The sequence below is a fragment of the Gymnogyps californianus genome, chromosome 1 (genome assembly GCF_018139145.2).
Source record: "Gymnogyps californianus isolate 813 chromosome 1, ASM1813914v2, whole genome shotgun sequence".
Classification (NCBI taxonomy): domain Eukaryota; kingdom Metazoa; phylum Chordata; class Aves; order Accipitriformes; family Cathartidae; genus Gymnogyps; species Gymnogyps californianus.
Window position 1 is genome coordinate 29,482,546 of NC_059471.1, and position 20,196 is coordinate 29,502,741.

General features: G+C 36.8%; 1 protein-coding gene across 1 annotated transcript in view; it reads left to right on the forward strand.

Moving 5' to 3' along the window:
* The window catches only part of INTS6 (integrator complex subunit 6), a 46,517-nt gene extending 27,688 nt beyond the window's left edge, over positions 1-18,829 (forward strand). The window contains exons 6-19 of the mRNA XM_050903916.1: positions 1,126-1,309; positions 2,325-2,450; positions 3,307-3,461; positions 6,367-6,519; positions 6,659-6,791; positions 7,307-7,401; positions 7,817-7,927; positions 9,564-9,779; positions 9,888-10,014; positions 11,317-11,459; positions 12,130-12,364; positions 13,112-13,468; positions 13,940-14,033; positions 18,251-18,829. Of these exons, the coding sequence (XP_050759873.1) occupies positions 1,126-1,309; positions 2,325-2,450; positions 3,307-3,461; positions 6,367-6,519; positions 6,659-6,791; positions 7,307-7,401; positions 7,817-7,927; positions 9,564-9,779; positions 9,888-10,014; positions 11,317-11,459; positions 12,130-12,364; positions 13,112-13,468; positions 13,940-14,033; positions 18,251-18,344 (2,223 nt within the window). The 3' untranslated portion in view covers positions 18,345-18,829. The remainder of the gene's footprint in view (positions 1-1,125; positions 1,310-2,324; positions 2,451-3,306; positions 3,462-6,366; positions 6,520-6,658; positions 6,792-7,306; positions 7,402-7,816; positions 7,928-9,563; positions 9,780-9,887; positions 10,015-11,316; positions 11,460-12,129; positions 12,365-13,111; positions 13,469-13,939; positions 14,034-18,250) is intronic.
* Positions 18,830-20,196: the final 1,367 nt, after the last annotated feature.

Here is a 20,196-nt window from a genome sequence, read left to right on the forward strand (position 1 = left end):
TTTTCCCACTAATCTGTGTGAGGTATCTGGATGCAAAAAGAGAGGCTAGAGCCTTCTGAATGCCTTGTGCTGTCCCTTAGAAGCTAATTAATTGATTCCCCCCCCCCCCCAACTTGTTTCAGTTAACTAGTTATAAAACTGCCGCTAACCTTGGGAATTTTAGATGTTCTGTTAGTCTCTGGCTGTTGCTGTTAGTGGTTAATAAATAATATCCTGACTATTGCTGTATCTTTAGTGCAACATGTTTGAAGTCTGAAACTTGAATCTCTTTACTGTCTCTTCTGGGAATTAAAGCAAAAAGAAGTGCTCCCATGTATTGTATGTCCCCTGGATGGTATCTTCAATATTTTGAACTAAAACTTTTGTGTAGTTCTTCCCAGACAGTGGCAACACAACAGCACATGGCAAGCAGTTCTTCCTTATATGGGTAGCTGTGGCTACTGTTATCTATTACCTAAAAGTGAGAATTCATTTTGCATTTCAGTGTTGATTTTAATCTTAATCTCTGTTTTTCACTTAAAGCACAGGCATGAGTTTAGTTGTAGGATATACCCGAGTTATGTAAAATCTCTGCCTTCTGATTCTATAACATAACTACCACATTAGTTCACTTGTTGAAGCTGAGTTATTTGGTGGAGGTGATCCTGGCAGCTAGATTTTTTTGAGCAACTATACCCAAGTTATCTCTCTTCTGCAGGAGGAGATTAACATTACCTTTTCATTCACTTGTGCTTTTTATCTTGAAGAATCGAGGAAAAGACTGAGCTGAGAATGGGCCTGTTCTGCAGAAAATTGTGTGAACAAAAGAACGCTGCAGTGAAGCAGTTCTTACTGCTGAAATTCCAAAGAAAATATTCTATTGATTCTGAAGTGTAGATCAGTTTTAAAAAGTGGTTGTTCCCACTTGTTTTGTAACTCTCAACCTGGTGCATCATGTTGCCTTAATGTTTCAAGTGTTGATTAAATGATGGTGTCTTGCTTGTAATGTACAGTACCTTAAATCAAATTATAAGTATCTGTGGAGAGATTATAAGTGTGTTTATATAGAGTGAATTGCCATCACTATGTAACCTGAATTATTTTTTTTTTTAAGCAGTATATTCACAGATTTAAATTCCTTTTCAGCTCCATTTACCTCTCAATTCCCCTCTACCTGGAAGTGAGTTGACTAAGGAACCCTTTCGGTGGGATCAGAGGTTATTTGCTTTGGTTCTCCGTTTGCCTGGTATTACAGCACCGGAATCGGAGCAGATGACAGGGGTACCAGTGGATGACTCCGCAATCACACCTATGTGCGAAGTCACAGGAGGTGAGTGCCCTTGCTTCCTTTGACAAGTCAATACTTTTGCAAATGAAAATGAATTCAATTTAGCTCTATTAATCATGTACATATGGTGGAATAAGTATTTCTAAGTTCTTGTATTGCTTGTAAGAACTCAGAACTCCGATATAATAAAACTGAAGACACTTATTGCATTAAAGCTACAGACAGTTTAATGTAACCTGTCTTGGAAGAGTGTGAATCTACTTTCTTTAGCAGTTTTTTAGAAGAGAAAACTTACTTTTTTCTAATGCACCTTGGTATCGCAATTAGAAATTTTAAGAATTGAGTCTGTTCTGCAGTACAGTTTTGCTAAATTCCTGGCATACTCTGATCTAAAGAAGCCAAAAGTAAAGGAAATGTGTTGGGTTGTGGGGTTTTTTTTCCCCTCCAAAGCATGCAGAATGCAATGCAATGCCGAATTTCTGCAATGCAGAATGCATAATAATTCATCATAACTCATATTCTTAATCTCTTAGAAATTATATTCCAGATCCAACTCAGGCATTAATTTTATAATTTGTTTGTAAAAGTTTTTGATTACATCACGTATTAAAAACATAATGATTGTTCTGATGCATCGGAGGGGATGTGATGGAAAGCAAGCAAAGGGATTTAAAAAGCATTCCAAAAGGATTTGGTTCCACTGCTTTCTGACTGTAATGTAGGTTATACTAACAGTGCTTTGACTGAAATTCGTGGACAGTTAAGTGTTGATGTCTGTCACAAGGGGGAGCCCATTTTCCATGAATGCAACCAAGAATTTGAGTTAAAGTTATTAAGGGGCTAAAACCCAAACATTTCCAATGAGGTGCATGTAACGCTGTCACTGCTTCGCTAGGCTGCCTTGCTGCTTCAAGAAAGAGGGAGTGTTTGGGAGAAGCTTTAAATCAGTGATCCATACATAAATCAATGCGTGTGGCGGGTGAACGGTTTTAAATGATCCAAGTTAAAATAAGGGCAGAAACACTGAACAGCCTTAACCTTGACTGTTTCATTCTAGGTCGATCATATTGTGTGTGCTCTCCAAGAATGCTGAATCAGTGTCTTGAGTCATTGGTGCAAAAAGTGCAAAGTGGAGTGGTAATAAATTTTGAAAAAGCTGGACCAGATCCCTCACCAATTGATGGTACTTGAAATTTTTTACACTGTGATATCAAATGGCAGGGATGACTATCAACATGATTTAGTGAACTTAATGTAATAGTTGCCAAAACAAAAGCAAAACTGTTGTCATTTAAAAGACATTACTACAAAAAGGACCTGCTATGTCTGAAATTCTGTGGTACTTTTTCAAAATACTGGCTATAGATGCTAGACACTACATTGGGTCATATTACTCAAGTAGTCTTAGATGCAATTATTCACGTCAAGCATAGTTAAATGGGTTCATGAGTTTTAAGCAGTAGTTTTCAACCAGCTAGAAATGTAAATAGCTTGATATGGAAATACTGTGGGTTTACATGCTTGTCCTTTTTTGTTTGATGTAGTAAAGTGGCTGCATTAAGAGTTAAAATAGCAAATATGACTGTGCAGCCTTAACTTCTCGTTCTAAATGGCTTAGCTAGGTCCCTCTTAGGATGTTACTGGGAAGTGTGGGGGATTTTTTTAATCCTGCTTTGCTGCAATAAAAAGTTAGCCCAGCAGTATTAGTCATGTGTATCAGGTTTTTTTAATGCATGGAGATTTGAAGGTTATCTGTTAATAACAATGGGAGGAGAAAGAAACTGATTATTATGAAGGGCTTCAGATAATAGGCTTTCTCAGCTCTGATCCTCTAAACATTCAATGCTTATTTGGTTTCTCATAGTTTCTGGGTTTTTGCAGAAATGCTTACTGACAACTATCTGCTATTCTTAGAAATAATACTAACTGCAGGAAGAGCTTCCCTGGGGGTATAGTTCTTAAACTCTTCACAGAAATTTTTTAATACTCTTTTTGAATTTTAACACTGTTTTGACTCATAAAGCCTTTTTCTTCTGTAGATGGTCAGGTGGATGTATCTAGACCCTTTGGACCCCAACCTTGGCACAGCTGTCACAAACTTATTTATGTCAGACCAAACCCTAAAACTGGGGTTCCTATAGGTCATTGGCCTGTTCCTGAATCCTTTTGGCCAGATCAAAATTCTCCAACGCTGGTACGTACTGAAGTTAGATAAAGCAAAGGGTTTGTGCATGGGGGAATATTCCAGGATTTCCTATTCACTGATTTTTAAATCTTGAGATACGTACTTCATTGTAGCAACTGTAAAAGCAGTGTGACCCAAGAAGGAATGACACATGTAAACCCCTGTTGCAGTTATCTCGGATAAATTACTGATAGACAAATAATACTATGGGGTGGGTTTGCTTTTTAGTAACTTTGAAGTATTAAGAAACTGCCTGTAACAGATTTATTTGTCGACCTAATACATGCACTTAGTGTTTCTGTTTGAACTCTGTTAAAATATCAAACCAGAAATAAGGTGGCACTTTAATAATAGCCTATAAAATTCTATTGCCTTGCAGATGGTATTTATAGAAGATAGTATGATCTTCCCAATTTTGAATCCTTGTGATAGTTCTGTCTTCATTCTAGCAGGTGAATGTAATTTCATCTGCTGTTGTGCAGTATAGCCATACCTTCAATTTATCCCAAGCAGAGAAACTTGCCTTGTTTTTTTAAATACTACCCACAGAATTAATTTTATTTGTTCTTTTTCATAAAAGAATGTATGCCACTGCCTTTTGTTTGGTCTGAGAACTAATCGTTAGTATAGTATAATGTATTTTTGTATTTCTGCTAATCTTTGAAAATCATTAAAGTAGAAATAATGCAGTTGTATAATTGTTCCCTACATTTCATGATGATTTTTATTGAATTTCTGTGGGTTTTTTGATCTGAAACTAGTGTGCTGACTAGCAGACTCATTGAACTTTTCATAAATTTTATCTCCTTTGTTTGAAAAATATATAAAGTCCTTTGAAATACAGGTTGTTGAGGAGTGATACAAGTATGAAATTTTAGTCATATTTACAGGTTTGATATTGCTGGCGTCTGTGGCCACATTCATTGAAGGACGGGGATGCCCTTCTGAAGTACGAAGCAAGCTAGCATATATGAATAAAAGTAAATCTTCTATAGTCATTTAAAAAACAGAACATCATTGTGTACTGTATATTAAAAAGCTGCTCTGTAGGAAAACTGTCCTGTGTACTCTTTGTAATCGCTGTCAATGGCATATCTGCCTCCACTGTATAGAGTCAGTACAGTTTGTCTGCTGCTGCAGATCTTGATTGAGATTGCTAAAATAGATCTTGTCATGTTGAAGAGTCGTTGAACTAAATCTGCTAAAAACATGAGGTTGACTTACCCAAATGGTGAGAAGGTGAGAAAAAATTCTTCTCTCAGTTGTAGCATGTAGAGCTCTCATAACTGCATAAAGCACTGGATTACTGCATGTGCAGCTAAATTCCTGTTGACATCAATTGGAATTCCACACTGAACCTTCCTTATGCAATGTTGGGGAGCTAAGTTTGCTGGTAGTGTTCCAAGACTTGTATTTCCCTACTGTTCTGAAAATATAGTGTGAAAACTTAGCGTATGTTGTAACTCTTGTCTATTTAAGAGTCCATAGTTAGATATTTTTCTTTTCCTCCCTGTTACCTGATCCACAGTGGAGCTGTCTCAAACAGTCCTACCCCAACAACTGTTTCATGTTGTGGTAACGAGCAGGTAATGATACTGTCAAGGCTTTCTTAAATGTACATGGAAGTCTGCTAATAATTATGTTGGCAGATCAACGTATAAATGGCTGCTCCCACTGCTCTGAGGTAAAAATAGTTCTGCTGTCTAGCCAAGGGTTATTGGACTTCTCAAGTCTTAGCATTCAACTTCTTTTGCAGCCTTTTTATTCCTAGTATAACTGCTTCATGGCTTGGTCAAAAACTCCACCACAACCGTTTATTGGAGGCACCTACTTTGAAGAGAATTGTAGTTCCTTCAGTTGGTTGGGCCTCCTGTTTTGTGTGCACTTGGACAGTACACCTTCCTCAGAGTGGAGACACTCAAGGCAAGACCAGCTCTGTGGGCAGATAACATTTGGGTGGCTCGTCCTAAAGGGAAGAGGCTAGAGCTTATAGACGTAGAAAAATTACTTTCAAGGTGAGGTGGTAGGGAAAGGTCCATGAAACCCTGTGTTTCCCTAGTTCATCTTACGTATTTATTAGTTACCTTCTTGTAAAGACAGTAAATGGAAGGAGGCTTCCCAGTTGAGCTCTTCCCAGATTCTAGTGGCCTTGGAGGAGGCTCAGGGTAAGTATAAGAGCTTACATTCCTCTCCTGAAAACCCTTCAGTAGAAGGTGTACAGCTCTAATTTTCATCACACACAAAAAAATCGACTTTTCCTTTCAGCAAAAGAAATTTCAAATATGTTGTTAACTTATACTTGAAACTCAAGGTACAAAGGCCTTTTCCCAGTGATTAATAAAAAGATTAAAATCCGAACACTTGAATTGCTTGAATTGAAATAATTTTTCACAGGCCTAGTTAAAATGTGAGTTCTTCTAAAGCCTGTTTTTTCTGAATTTATGCTGCTCTTGGTCATTATAATTCAGTTTGAATTTTGTAACTGTTAAATTTGCCAAGAAGGAAAAGTGCTGGAGGAAGTCAGCAAATGCGGAAGTGCAGCGCCTGCTTCTGTGGGGAATAAAAATGGGCATGCCCCAGAGTAGCATTGAAGATGTTTTTGTCCCCGCTGGGATTTACTTCCATTTGCAAAGTTTTTGTGTATATGCAGGAAGTTTTACTTGCATACTGTTCTAGACTTACTAGGTAAAATAATAGGCATTCATTTGGAAATCAAGATTCCTTCAGATTTTAAGACAGTGCTAACATCATAAATTAATTGCTTAGGACTCATTAACAATAAATATGAATCCTGTATTGAATAGGCTCCTTAAATATATCTGTTTTCAAAGAACCTGTATTACTTTAGTTGTCATAGCACAATTGCATTTTAATCGTTGTGCAGACTTACTAACAGTGGAATGCTTATGTTTAGCCACCTCGCACATCTCATCCTGTGGTGAAATTTTCCTGTACTGACTGTGAACCGATGGTCATTGACAAACTGCCGTTTGATAAATATGAGTTAGAACCTTCACCACTGACCCAGTTTATCCTGGAAAGAAAATCCCCTCAGACCTGCTGGCAGGCAAGTAGAGTGCATGCTGAATTGAAGTTATTTGTAGAATGCTGTTTTTCGTAGACTTTATTCTATAGTCAAAATAGGATGTAAAATTTCAGCACACAATATTTTGGATTTACATACAATATGATGTGTTTTATTGCAGGTATATGTGAGCAATAGTGCAAAATACAGTGAACTTGGTCATCCTTTTGGTTACTTGAAAGCTAGTACAGCGCTGAATTGTGTGAATTTATTTGTGATGCCTTACAATTATCCAGTCCTCCTTCCACTGCTAGGTAAATACCACTTCATAAAAATTTTCTTAGGTGGTAGGCAATTGAAGAATTGATCTCATCTAAATAGATTACTGCAATTAATGCCGGTATTAATCACGCACCTGTAGAAAGGTAGAATATTGAGCAATGTATTTATCATCAGTAACTTGTTTCATTTGTCACCAAATGGCTGACCTTCATGACTCAGACTCAATGTGTAAGATCATTTACTTAATCATCATTCTTTCAGATATGTTTTGGTCTCACTTCTTTCATTATTTTAGGAGCCATTTTTCCCAATCTGTTGTCTCAATTACCAATTCAATTTGATAAATAATTTATTAGGTTCCATCTTTTGGCTGCAGTGTTAATCTTGCGTGTGTATATTTAGTTTAGTTGTGTATATGTTAGAATACGTATATTAATTTAAACATTGAGGAATTGGCATTTCTTTGAGAGTTTCTTTTATTAGAAAAAAAGATGCAATGCTGTCTAGACATGCCTTTCATTTTGTCTCTTCTTTTTATAACCATCAGATGACTTGTTTAAAGTACACAAGGCAAAGCCTACATTGAAATGGCGACAGTCATTTGAAAGCTATTTGAAGACAATGCCTCCTTATTATCTTGGGGTAAGATGACTTACTGTGTTAAAATTTCTATTTTATTATGTAACTATAGTTATCTTTCCCCTATGGGTGTATTCCCTATTTCAAGTAGAATAGGTATTAATTTAAGAGAAAATAGCTAAACTTCATGCATAATGATACTTACTGTTTTCACTGGAGTCCTGTGGAAGGCTTGAGACCAGAATGTTATGAAAATTTCATGAGCTATGACTCGTATATAAATGATATCTCTGTTAATAACTGATTCCATATGAACAGAACAATGCTTTAAAACAACAACAAAAAAATGCTGCCCTGAAAGTCTTTATATTCTTTTCTGAGGACCTCAGGTTCTATTTGAAATGGATACAGTTAGTTGAAGTATGTATACAACACTTATAAAGTTAAATATGACTATACAATATATTCCATGTTTCAGCCTTTGAAGAAAGCTGTGAGAATGATGGGAGCACCAAACCTTATAGCTGACAATGTGGAATATGGACTTAGTTACAGTGTCATTTCATATCTCAAAAAGTTGAGTCAGCAGGTAATGTTGAAGCAAAAGAGCAGTAAAAACTTATTCTAATACCAGGATAATCTTAAAATACTCAAGTTCAATGGCTTTGAAGGAAAAAAGAGCAGAAAGATCAAGTTAATACCTTCCCATAAGCAAATAGCAAAAAAGCGTTTGGGTTTTCGGAATTGAAGGAAAACTTGACATTTAAATATAGACTTTATAGACTGGACTATAAAGATAGAGATGGAGGTACAAATTGAGATTTTTTTTTTTTGTATTTAAGGAGTATTTTTACTTGTACAGACAGTAACATACTTTTGTCCAAAAGAAAACATGTTGTCTTACCTTAGATATTAAAGATGTTCTAGTATTTTTTCAGAAAATGGAGATTTGTACTTTGTGCATCTGAATCAGAAAGTGTCCTTTCTTTGGCTTGTGAAATGAAATGGAAAGTGTTCAGTAAATATAAAGTAAACTGACATAATTCAGAATCTCAATGAGGATACAGTCGTAGAAGTGGCAAGTGAATTTTTGAAATTGTTGACTGTGTTCAGACTAGTGCCTGTATATTTGACTAGTCTCCTGCACAAGCTAAAGCATTTCTGCCCTGCTACCTCCACTTTTATTTTTGTTAAACTGTGCATGTTAAGCTTTCTTGTTCAAGATAATAAAATAATGCAGTAGGCTTGAAACTTCAAGAAACAGTAGTGCAAGTACTTGTAACTTAGCTATTGAGTTCTTATGGACCAACTTTTTCTTAAAACATTAATATAAATGATTATTTGAGGAAGCAAACCTCTTGAAGTTTACAGTATATCCTATTAAATCATGGTGATATTGCTCAGTATTCTGTGAACTGATCACTCAACCTAGACATCTTAGACTCCTAAGATGTAATGACATGCACTGCAAATTGTACTTAAAGCTTTTCTAACTTCTGAAAGGCACTGCCAGTAGAGACTCAGTATTCTTAATAAGTACACGTTCAAATTTTGAGTAGTCTATAAATTTATGTGAAACTGCAAAATCAACATCGGCAGGTGTATTACTAAATTACTTTTGGCTCTTTGTTCAACGGTATTCTGCCAAAAAGCTGGCATTTATGAACATGTTTAATTTTGGTACAAATCTAACATAATATTGGGGGTTAGGTCTGTTAGTCAAACAGAATTGGGTATTATCATGTGTTTCATATTTATTAATGTTATGACTATTCGTATCGAGCTTTTAAAAAGTTGATACCATTGTGTGACTGATCGCAACTATAGTTGTGGGAGAATCGGTCTTTTGAGTTACAGTGTTTAGCTGTTATCATAGAAAAGAGCCTATGGGAGTACAGATAGATTTGCAGAGAATTACTAGTCAAATTATGGCATTTTATGAAAATAAAAGCATTGCATGCATATTGGTGCTTAGATACCATAATGGGCAGCAGAGGAGAAATATGCAGAAGACCTAGGCACAAACTGTTCACTATAGTTAAAATTGTAGTAAGCATTAAGTGGTTATGTATTAAGCACTCCTTAAGCACTCATCCTGGTTATGGTCGTCATAGTGTATTAGCACATTGTTGAATCTTCTGGGTAGGAATTTAAAATGAATAAGTCTGACTAATCCTTTTAAGAGCATATTGTCAATTTTATTTATTTATTTATTTCAAATTAAGGCCAAAATAGAGTCCGATAGAGTCATTGGCTCTGTAGGCAAAAAGGTAGCGCAAGAGACTGGAATTAAGGTCAGAAGCAGATCACACAACCTGTCTATGGCACATAGGAACGATTTTCAACATCTGCTACAGGGGATTACTGGGGAAATTCCTCATAGACCTCTAGACCTCAATATGAAGGAGTATGCTGGGTTCCAAATAGCTTTGCTGAATAAGGTAAGCACCACTGTGTGTAATGTTGTTATTTTCAATATACTTCCATTGAAATGCTAGATATTGTTTCATACATGGTATTAATTGGAACTTTATTTACTGGAACCATAGGATTTGAAACCTCAGACTTTTAGAAATGCTTATGACATACCCAGAAGAAATCTTTTGGATCAATTAACACGAATGAGATCTAATTTACTGAAGAGTACTCGCAAGTTCCTCAAAGGACAAGATGAAGGTTAGATAACAGTTTATTTTTTGTCTACCCGTGATATGATTGGTACTAAAAAAAAGGAAGACTATAACAAATAGCGTAGTTCTTTAAAACTTAGTGGATGTCTGATACTGCCCTTAAACTGCATGGTTTTTTTAGATCCCCCCGCCCTTAAATAACTCATTGGAAGAAAAAATGGTGAGGATAGAGAAGACTGCAGATTCACTGCTCTGTCCTTTAGTCTGTATGAGGAGACTTGGGCTTTTACATAAGATTCTTTGTTCACTGTTTTTTCCCAACTTTCATGGTGTGTCAGAGAAAAAAATCACAGGATGGTTCTGAACATTACGTTCTCTCTCCATAGAAGTGGATTGTGAGCAGTGGAAAAGTAAGCCTACTCACTGGATGCTGCCAGTGTGATTCTTTTGCCCTTTAGGCCAACAGCAAATAGTTCAGTAGTCTGCTAATTTATTCCTTTACCTTTCTAATGTGTCTTCTGGCACTGCTTTATGGCATCTAACAGAAGATGATGAAATAAGTGGAGAAAATGGGAAGGGCTATGCAAGTGGAAGTGTATGTTACATTAGTCCTGCCACTGCTTAGGTCAGATTAACATCTGTGATCAAGTGATAATGTAATGTGAAATGCAGAGAAGTTGCTCTTTGGGGAGTGGGCTAAACCACATAAAAAAACCCCCTAACATTAGTTTTTGCTATTTCTGCTAGTATATGTTTTGCTTAATCAAAGGTTTGGCAACTTTAACTAAATCCATAACAAGTTTAGAATCAGAAGAATCACAAGAATTTAGAATTTTATGGATTTTAAGAATTTGTTGATTCCAGTGGTCAAAAATCACCGTTGCTTTGGGAAAATGCTAGTCTCAACAATTAAATTTTGGGTGGCTAAAATTGGGTAGAGTTATGTCAAAGCTGTATGCAGCATGGCATTACCACTTTGCATTAATGTATCTTTTGTTTGTAGTAATGTTTTAGTTATAATTTGTTCCCAGTCTCAGTTTTTTCACCCATCTACTCTGTTGAAAAGTTACGGGACACACTGGAAAACTAACATCCATGCATGACAACTATTGCTTATTTCCCTGTCATAATGATAAATACACAAGACACGTACTGATTAAGCAAGTTTCCTGCACTCAAAACATGATGTTATAAATACCAGTTAGGCAAGAATAATGGTGAGTTTTGCACATCTGTTTTGTTAATGCATTTAATAAAAGGCTGAAAACTGGAGGTGTGAAGTGGATACAGACTAAATTCTCATAAGGTGAGCAGTATCATATATTAATAAACCCTTCTGTTATGATAGATCAAGTTCACAGCGTACCTATAGCACAAATGGGAAACTACCAGGAGTATCTAAAACAAATACCTTCTCCACTCCGAGAGCTTGATCCCGATCAACCACGAAGGCTTCATACATTTGGCAATCCATTCAAATTGGACAAAAAGGTGACTTTTCTGTAAAGCTTTTTAAAAAATGTGCTGTTGTGAGTGTGTGAGCTGCTGATTAGACCATTCAAAGAGCAATGTATTGGAGAAACACTTTCAAATATTTGGAAAAGTACTGCTTACAAGAAAGCATCTCAGATGTTTTTCCGTCAATAGTATCCTATGGAGGGCAATCCTTATTGGAAAACCAGTATTATGTCTCTGAATTGTATTATAAAGGAAATATGTTTGTCACTGTATATTATTCACTATACTTAGCCAATACCTAATCATGTTTCCTTTACCAAACTTCCCCCATAACAAGCTTCCCATAACTTGGTGAGTGCGGACTCTCCATTTTGTCCAAATCTGTCTCGGACTTGACCAAATTACCAATATGATTTAGATCTCTTCTTTTAAATGTTTGAGTCAATTTGCAATTACTGAAAAGGAAGTTTGACAGCCCGCTCAGTTGTCTTACTTGGCAGACTGCTGGATAAGGGCCTTAAGCACATTGATATAGTCTAGGAAGAATTTGGTCGACATTTGAGAATTCAGTACACAATGGCATGTTGTACATAGTTGCCTTATACACGGTAAACATCATCATAACATCAAAGCATTCATAGTATTGTATATTATTTGGTTTTGGCGTAAAATTTAAGAATTCTCCCCATTAAATTAATTACAGGGAATGATGATAGATGAAGCAGATGAATTTGTATCAGGACCTCAAAATAAACATAAAAGACCTGGAGAACCAAATATGCAAGGGATTCCGAAAAGGCGACGTTGTATGTCCCCCCTGCTCAGAGGTCGACCACAAACTCCTCCGGTTGTGAATAACCACATTGGAGGAAAAGGGCCACCAACACCAATCACACAAGCACAGCCCGACCTGGTTAAACCTATTCCTATTCACAAAAGTAAGTGAATCTTCATCATCTTTAGAGAGTTTGCTTTTTAATTTATGCAAAAAACTTGTTTATGTAGAAATACCATTGGCTGATTTCCCAAATATGGCAATTTTATCCCTCATTTTTGAAAATGAAGTATTTAAGTGTGCAGCTGGGGTTAATTACAGAAAGAGTTAATATAGTCCTTCAGACAGACTTCTCTGTCATATGAACTTCCCAGTATAAACAATGTATTTCCTGTATTAAATGAGGAGACAATGTAAACAGTCAGAAGGGTGTTCTTCCTTTGCCTGGGAATTCAGATGCCCCAGAAGTATCACAACATGAAGTTAATTTGAATTTTGCTATAGCGCAGTGAATTCACTTCCCTTAGTGTGGAGCTGAGGTGCTGTGTAACAGTCTTGCTCACTGTTCAGCACTAAAGTGAACTTTGTCAGTTCAATTTAATGGGGAAGGACAAGCATGTCATAAAAGCACATTTTACAGGTGCTTTTCCTTTTGTTGGTAGTCGATATAGCAATTTCCCTTTTCATATAAAGAATATACCTGTGATTTTTTTAAGCCATTAGTTGCCAGGAGATATAGTAATGTGCTCAGTGTTACAACCCACAAACATGTTTTCTTATGTCTGGCATGTACAGTAGACTGTACGAGCTGGAACATAGCTTTACAAGAGTTTAATACTGAACTGACTCATTGACTTCTATCAGATGATAAAGAATGTGAAACTGGCAAGTGTAATCTTTGTTTTTTCAGCATCAGAAACAAATAATGATGTCGTTGAGAATCACGTTACAGACCCACTTTCATCAGATGTTTTCCCAAATACTGTGGATTCAGAGTTTTCAATGTCCTCTTCTCCGTTCAATTCATTGGATCGACCGGCAGCTCATACAGAGGATATAGGCCATGAACATTTAGGGAATAACTTGAATGTTGATGGGTTTTTTGAGAATCATGAGGAATCAGGTAGTAAAGAACAAAGTACTGAAGAGAACTTGCCAATGTCTTCACCCAGCAAAGGGAAAAAACCAGTGCATTGCAGAAGTTCCAGAGAGATTAATATAGAGCTAAGAGCACAAATTATGAAAGAGATCCGAAAACCAGGAAGGAGTAAGTATACCGAATCTCTCTTTCAGATGATTGGCATGAGAGCTAGACAAAGAATTCATATTAGATCACTATTTTAGAAACATACTGAACCATGAGCCTGAAGCAAAATAAATTTAAAGCTGATAAGATTTGTTTTAAAACCTCTGCTAAATATTTCCTGGATGAGTGATCAGAACACTGCTATACCTATGAGTGGTCATGAAAGTCATGTTTTTTATATTATCAGTATTAGAATTAACTTGTTAGGTGTTCCAGTAATATCCTAAACTGCAATATCCTGTGTTTTTTAATGTTAGTGTTCATTAAACAGTACGTCATTGCTGCAGGCCTGGTTGATGGGAGATATATCCTAAAAGCTTACAGAGCTGAATGAAATCTGTTGCATTTCACTCAGATTTCACTCAGATCTATTACAACAGATATCTGTATAGGCATTTCTTAAGTAACTGTGATTTTGCTCTTATCTTTAAGAATATGAAAGAATCTTCTTGTTACTGAAGCATGTACAAGGAAGCTTACAAACCCGACTGATATTTTTACAAAATGTTATTAAAGAAGCTTCAAGGTAGGTAACTGGATTGTATTAATCTTATGAAACTGCACCATGTACTGCTGTACATAACTGCTTGGCAACCATGCAGTTCTTTGTTTAAAACTTGCCACACAATGCTTTGCACTGCAAGTAAATAATTCCCTAGAAAAAACCAGAAACACAAACTTCCTGATGTGTGGTGTTTGCACAAGCTTGCCTCTCTGCCTCAGATTTTGTCTTGAAAACGTTAGCAGCTGTAACTGCCAACTCACCATAAATGTAGATGGACAATGGTATAGAAAGAAAAGGTAACTTCAGAAAATCATTCAGATTCCAAAGTTCAGATGTGAGTGTACTGCTAATTTGAAAAACTGACAGAGCTGCATATTACTGTGAATTAGGCTTTCAGAAACAGTTGAAATTCATTATTCTGTATCAACTCAAAATCTTGTCCTAAAAATAGTTTTGAGATCCATGTATGCTCCATAAAGGTATGTCTGTGCTCTTCAGATTTATTTCCTTCAGAGATATTGTAGTCCTGTCTGAGGCTGTGGAAATGGGAGGTAATTTGTCACTGGAGTAGAGAGACTTGCTGAGGATTTAAACCCCGTGTTGTTAATCCAGGTAGAAACTGTTCCTTACAGCATCCTTAGACTGACCATACTTGCTTAGCCTTCTACATGTTTACTAAGAGGAAAGAAAGGAGAAACATGTAATTATGATTGGAACCAATAGTGTTTGAGTTGAAGTGAACTAATAATTCCCAGATCTTGCTTGGATCATAAATATAACTGTAACTTTGAGGCTTATTTCAGAAGCCTCAAAGAATAGTTGATTTTTTTTCTCTAATCTGTTTTTGTAGTAGTCAGCTTTTTTCCTGTGGCATTATTAAACCAATTTTATGATTAAATAAAAACCAAAGTAATTTTTGGATAAAACCATGCTGAGAGTTTAGGGTACACTGAACGTTGGACATTCATACAGCTCCTCTAGCCTTCTACTGCCAGCACAGTGGGGCATGTAGATTTGTATAGATCGTGCTTTTCCTATAGCAACAACTACTTTATCATGCTTTTGCTTGATCTGTCTTTATTGTTACATCACCTGTCAGAGTTGTTCCATAGCCTGTAGATTATACATGCTTCCTCACTGCCTCAGCACACAAAAACAATACTGTTGCTCCTGGAGTCTGTGGCAGCCCTTAGTGGGGTTGGCATATTTGTGCCTCTAAAATTAGGCTCTTTAGATCATCTGTAATTCTCATTTCTGTTGCACAGCCTCTCTATTCCAGTTATCTTGAGTTGACTCTTTCTCTGCAAAATTTGGCAGCAGTTGAGTGTTGCGGTTGGTTGCATAAGAATTAAATCCTGTCTCCCACCATAGCCAACAGTTTTCAGTATCTACTGGTGGAAAAGGTTGGCAATTCTGTTTCTGTTGACTGTTTAATTTTTATTGGTTTGAGTGTAGGAACAGCTTAATGTCTCTCCTTCCTCTTCTTTCTTAGGTTAGATTTTTATAGTGTGGTCATTTTATCCACCTGGATAACACTGCCTACAATCCCTATGCAGTTCTCTGCTTCTTTTCTTATCCAGACAAGCTATCACATTTAACCAAGGTTCCCTGCTCCCTGCAGGAAACATCTCTAGGCTCTCCAGAGTTGTCAAGATAGTCTTGTTTTGTTAACTGATAGCTGACCTTTGCAATGCCACGGAGTGCAATTCAGATTTGGGATGCCTGCTCTCTTTCCCTGCTCCAAGGAGCTCTGACTCTGAACACAGACTTAAGAAAGCTCTTGAGCATTTCAGCTACAAAGTGTGTGTTTAAAAACAGTCCCCATTCAATTCTGGAGGTTAATGCACTAGAGAGTTTGAGGGGAGAGGAAGATTTCTGAAACAATGCACTGTTTTCAGCTTCCTTTGGAAACCGACTGCCCCACAGTTCCTCTTCTGGTAGTAGAAAAGCTATCACTTTCGAGAGGCAGAAATCAAGGTGAGGTAGATAATGGATTTTTTTTTTTTTCTTCCAGTCAATTGTGAAAATATTAAGGATGAGGAGATACCACATCTCAATTTCAAATCCTTAGCTATTTCTATTCTGACAAAGACTTTTCTTATGGTTAGTGATATTTGGATCAGCCTGGGTGGGTAGTATTAGTGCTTATAAGGAGTCCTTGCTGAACACAGAAGACTTGACTTCCCAATAGATGGCTATAAATTTGAATGCACAAAATGAAGAGTTATTTAGGAAAGGGCTAAAAGGAATTGGCCTATGTAGTGGAGAGGTGTTCAGTATTTCTGGAGCTGGCATAGTAATCCATTTATGGTCCTAGCACTTAAGTGTTTTTTTATTCTCTGCTAAATAGTCTAGTGTAAAAACTGACAAAACACAGATCAACATTCTACAAATCAACCAACTTCTCAGTATGAGAAATTCAATTCCCTTTTATTTATTCTCCAAATTAAGAGCTTTAAGCTACTAATACACATAGCAAAGCCAGAAGTGTGTACCTAGACAAAATGCTGAGCAATACCCACTTGTGATAAAAGTGCTGGCAAGAATTAATACAACCAATTTCAAAATAATAATGAAGCTTTATGCTCAATAGCTAGAACTACTCAAGGAAGTTTTATTATTAAGGGTACTAATATTCCTAGCAGAGTGAAGTTGAATTAGTCAATGCTTAATTCTGTTAATTAAAATATTAGTTAATATGGTATATTGTTTCTGTTGCCTTTGAAAAAAATTGTTTGCTGGAGGGTTCAGCATTTGGAAAAGAGCTTTCAGTGAGAGGTACTGAAGGGCTTGACATAGTGCACTGTAAACCTGAATTCTTGTGCCAACAGTAATGTGAGAATAGGTAGCAATGTGCTTTTTTCCCCCACTTTCCACCAGGTTTTAAGTTTCTAGGAAATGTCTGCTGTTAACTTGTACAGCTGCTTCAGAGGGGCTTGAAGGTATTCTGGAGAGTAACATTGCCTAGTCACTTGCACAGAATATGAGCATGTTAAATTTTCAGTAGGATTGTATCATAGTAAAGCACTTTGCTATTAGCTTAAATATTTTGACTTTTACTAGAGGGAGTGAGAAGGAATAATTATCTATTTCCCAGGTTAATACTTTTCAACAAGCAGGGAGCAGTTGTGAAAGCAATGGGGAAGAATGGAGGGAAAGCAGTACTTGAAGTGTGGGGTTTCTGTGGGGTTACTGAGGAGAACTGTGATGAGAAGGATGGGTAAGGGCCCAGAGCGTGGGTATTCAACAAGATAGTAAGTGGTTGGGAATGGGTGCTTGTTTCCCCGTAGTCAAGCTGGGATTGTGGGGAGGTCTGTGGTCTGGGAATTAGGGCAGATGCCATGTTTCTGTGAGCCAAGAACATGGACTGGGAGGCCTGGCTGGGACTAGAGGGGTCCTAAGGTCCCTACTAAAGGTCCTATGACCTTTAGTAAGGTCGTAGGACTGAGCTCGGAGTATAGTTCAGAATAGTACTGAGTTGAGAAAGTGTGTGATCTTTTCATTGCTGCTTATCTCTGAGTATGTGTACGGCTGCCAAAGTGTCGGTCAGAAGTGGCTTCTCAGATGCAGAAATGTTGCAAGGGGGAGCGCTAGCTGGAAACAGCAAGGTGCTGTGTGTGCCAAGGCAGGGGTATAAGCAAAGGTGACAAAATGGCCTGCTGTTCAAATTTATGTAATCAATCTGGAATAGAACTGCAGAGACTCCAGCTATGGATTATGTCTGTATTTTCTTTAATTTATTTCTCAAACTTTTAATTTGTATTTTCTTGTCAGGAAATCCGCTCTGCACTGTGTAGTGGCTATTCCTTCACCAGTACATACTACACTTAACTTTTGTGAACGCACCATAAAGGCATGCAAATAATCCCTAAAAGTTGTCGCCAGCTTTAGGATTATAGTTCTTTTGACATATATTTTATTTCTGTACTTCAGAACTTCTGGAAACAGCAAACACTTAACTCTCTTTTTCCTGGCTTTCTGAGGGCTCACTGATGTTCAGCAATGTGCTAGAATAGACTGTAGTAAGCATAGTTTTGTATTCTCTCATTAAATGGAAAAGCAAGTCAGTAGTTTGCCAGAACTTTAGGAGACAATGTATATGCATATGAGGTATATAACCTCATCATGCACTGGACCTAAAATAATAACTGAAGTTTCGAGATTTTGGTAAAAGTTTTGTGAACAATGTTTCATGTATTACTGTGCGCATCCATTATTATGCTTGCTTTTAAATACAGGTTTAAAAAACGAATGCTGATAGAACAGCTTGAGAGTTTTCTGGAAGAAATCCATCGCCGATCCAATCAGGTCAACCATATCAACAGCAGCTAAAAAACACTGCACACAAGAGAAAGCCACAGCAGGGCACTGCTGTCCTTACTTGCATTCATTTTTGACATGCACTCTTATTTCAAGTTCCTGTACCTGAAAGAATGAGAAGCTGCTCTATAAAATGATGAGAAAAGTATCCATCATCTTTTTTTTTTCTTCATTCTGTTATTTTTGTAATGTGAAAAATATTACAAAAAACCATTTTTATTTAACTAAATGGAGAACTTCTTGCTTGTCATGGACTTAAGTGTCACTTTCCCTCAGGTTCTATTTTTCTTAATCCAACCTTCAAAACTGTCACCTCTTAAGGTTGAACTTTGCCAAAAAGTTGCTTTGTAATTTTCAAAAAAAAAAAGCACATACATTAAACAAGGTAATGTTTTGTATATACAGTTATTTTGGATATATTATTGTAAGTTGTATAAATGTATTTTGAAAAATATTTAAGAAAAGCACTTTTGTTATTCCATCAATAAAAGCTCTATTTTAATCTTTGTGTAGGATTGAGTACAGTTTTTATTGGAATGGTTCATTTTGCCTTCCCTTTCCAGAGCTTGTACGTTCTAGTATCAGTGTTAAGGAGTGAAGAGCAGTTTTGTATCAGTGTATATTCTGTTCTTAATCAGAGAACGAGTGAAAGGAAGCTAATGCTGAATCGCAGCTACGGTAGGATGATACCTTGTGGCCTTGTGCACAAACTGATGTCCTGTATGCACATCCAGAGCGATGACAAAACCCACAATTTTATGAGGATACAATGTAGTAAAGCAGGGGTCAGTAGCCTTTGAGGAATGCTGCAGCGAGTTTTTCTGTGTCAGAAGCTTTTAAATGTTTACAAATGCAGGAATAGCCAGAAGGTGCTACTGCTTAGACACAAAATATCACTGAATGCTTTATTGGCCATGTCTTTCATCTGTGCTAGATGCTCCCAGCTTCTGGAAAGCTTTGATTCAGTGGGAGCAGCTCCCCTCTGATGCTTTTCCTAGGAGTCAGTGGTTCGCAATCTTCACCCAAAATCTTTGTGGACCTGGGTTTCTGATGCTTGTGCCATGAGTTGCTGAATCTTGTACTAAAACACTCACTGTATCCCAGCTTTTGTCAGGATGCTGAAAAAAAGCATTTTTCTAGATGCTTTTAGCCTCATTCAGTGTTCTTCAGGAATGTCCATTCTATGTTGTGTTCACTTAAAGAAAAGTAAAATGAAAGGTAGTAAAGGTAGTACTACTACCTTTTTTGGCAATAATATTTGTTTGGTCACTGGGTGGGTATTTCTGCCTCCTACCTGTTCTGTCAGTTTTGAATCAGCCTCTCAACTTGATTTCCTTTTCACAGCATTTTGCTGTTTGCTTGTTACCTTACTATCTCAGCCGGAGTCTGGGACCAGCCTGAATTTCAATTTTGTTCTTAAGTTTTTGACTTCAGGACAGGGAAATAAAGTTGTGCTTGAAAAATAACATAGATCACAAAGCTTTCTTCTGGGATGCTTTCTTTCAGATGACCTACATACCTCGGCAACAGGCAAGCTGACTTTAGCCATGACTAAGAAGTTAAGCAGAAGCTGTTGGCCCATATTCTTAAACATTTAGGTGGCAAAATCTGTTCAGTTTTTCCTCAAATGTTTATATGCTTACTATCTTTGCTGTAGTTGTGGTGCTAATGATTCCTAGACAGCTTTAAGTTTCCAACAGTGTGTACAAAGTAATAAGTGGAGGGCTTGCTCATTCTTATTCTTGCAAAAGTGATACTGTTTAAAACCGCTGTTTTAGTAAATACATATAATGTAGCCGTTAATTTCATTGAAGGAAAGCTCAGCATAGGAGAAACAGAAGACAGTGTATTTGTCTAGTGTTTA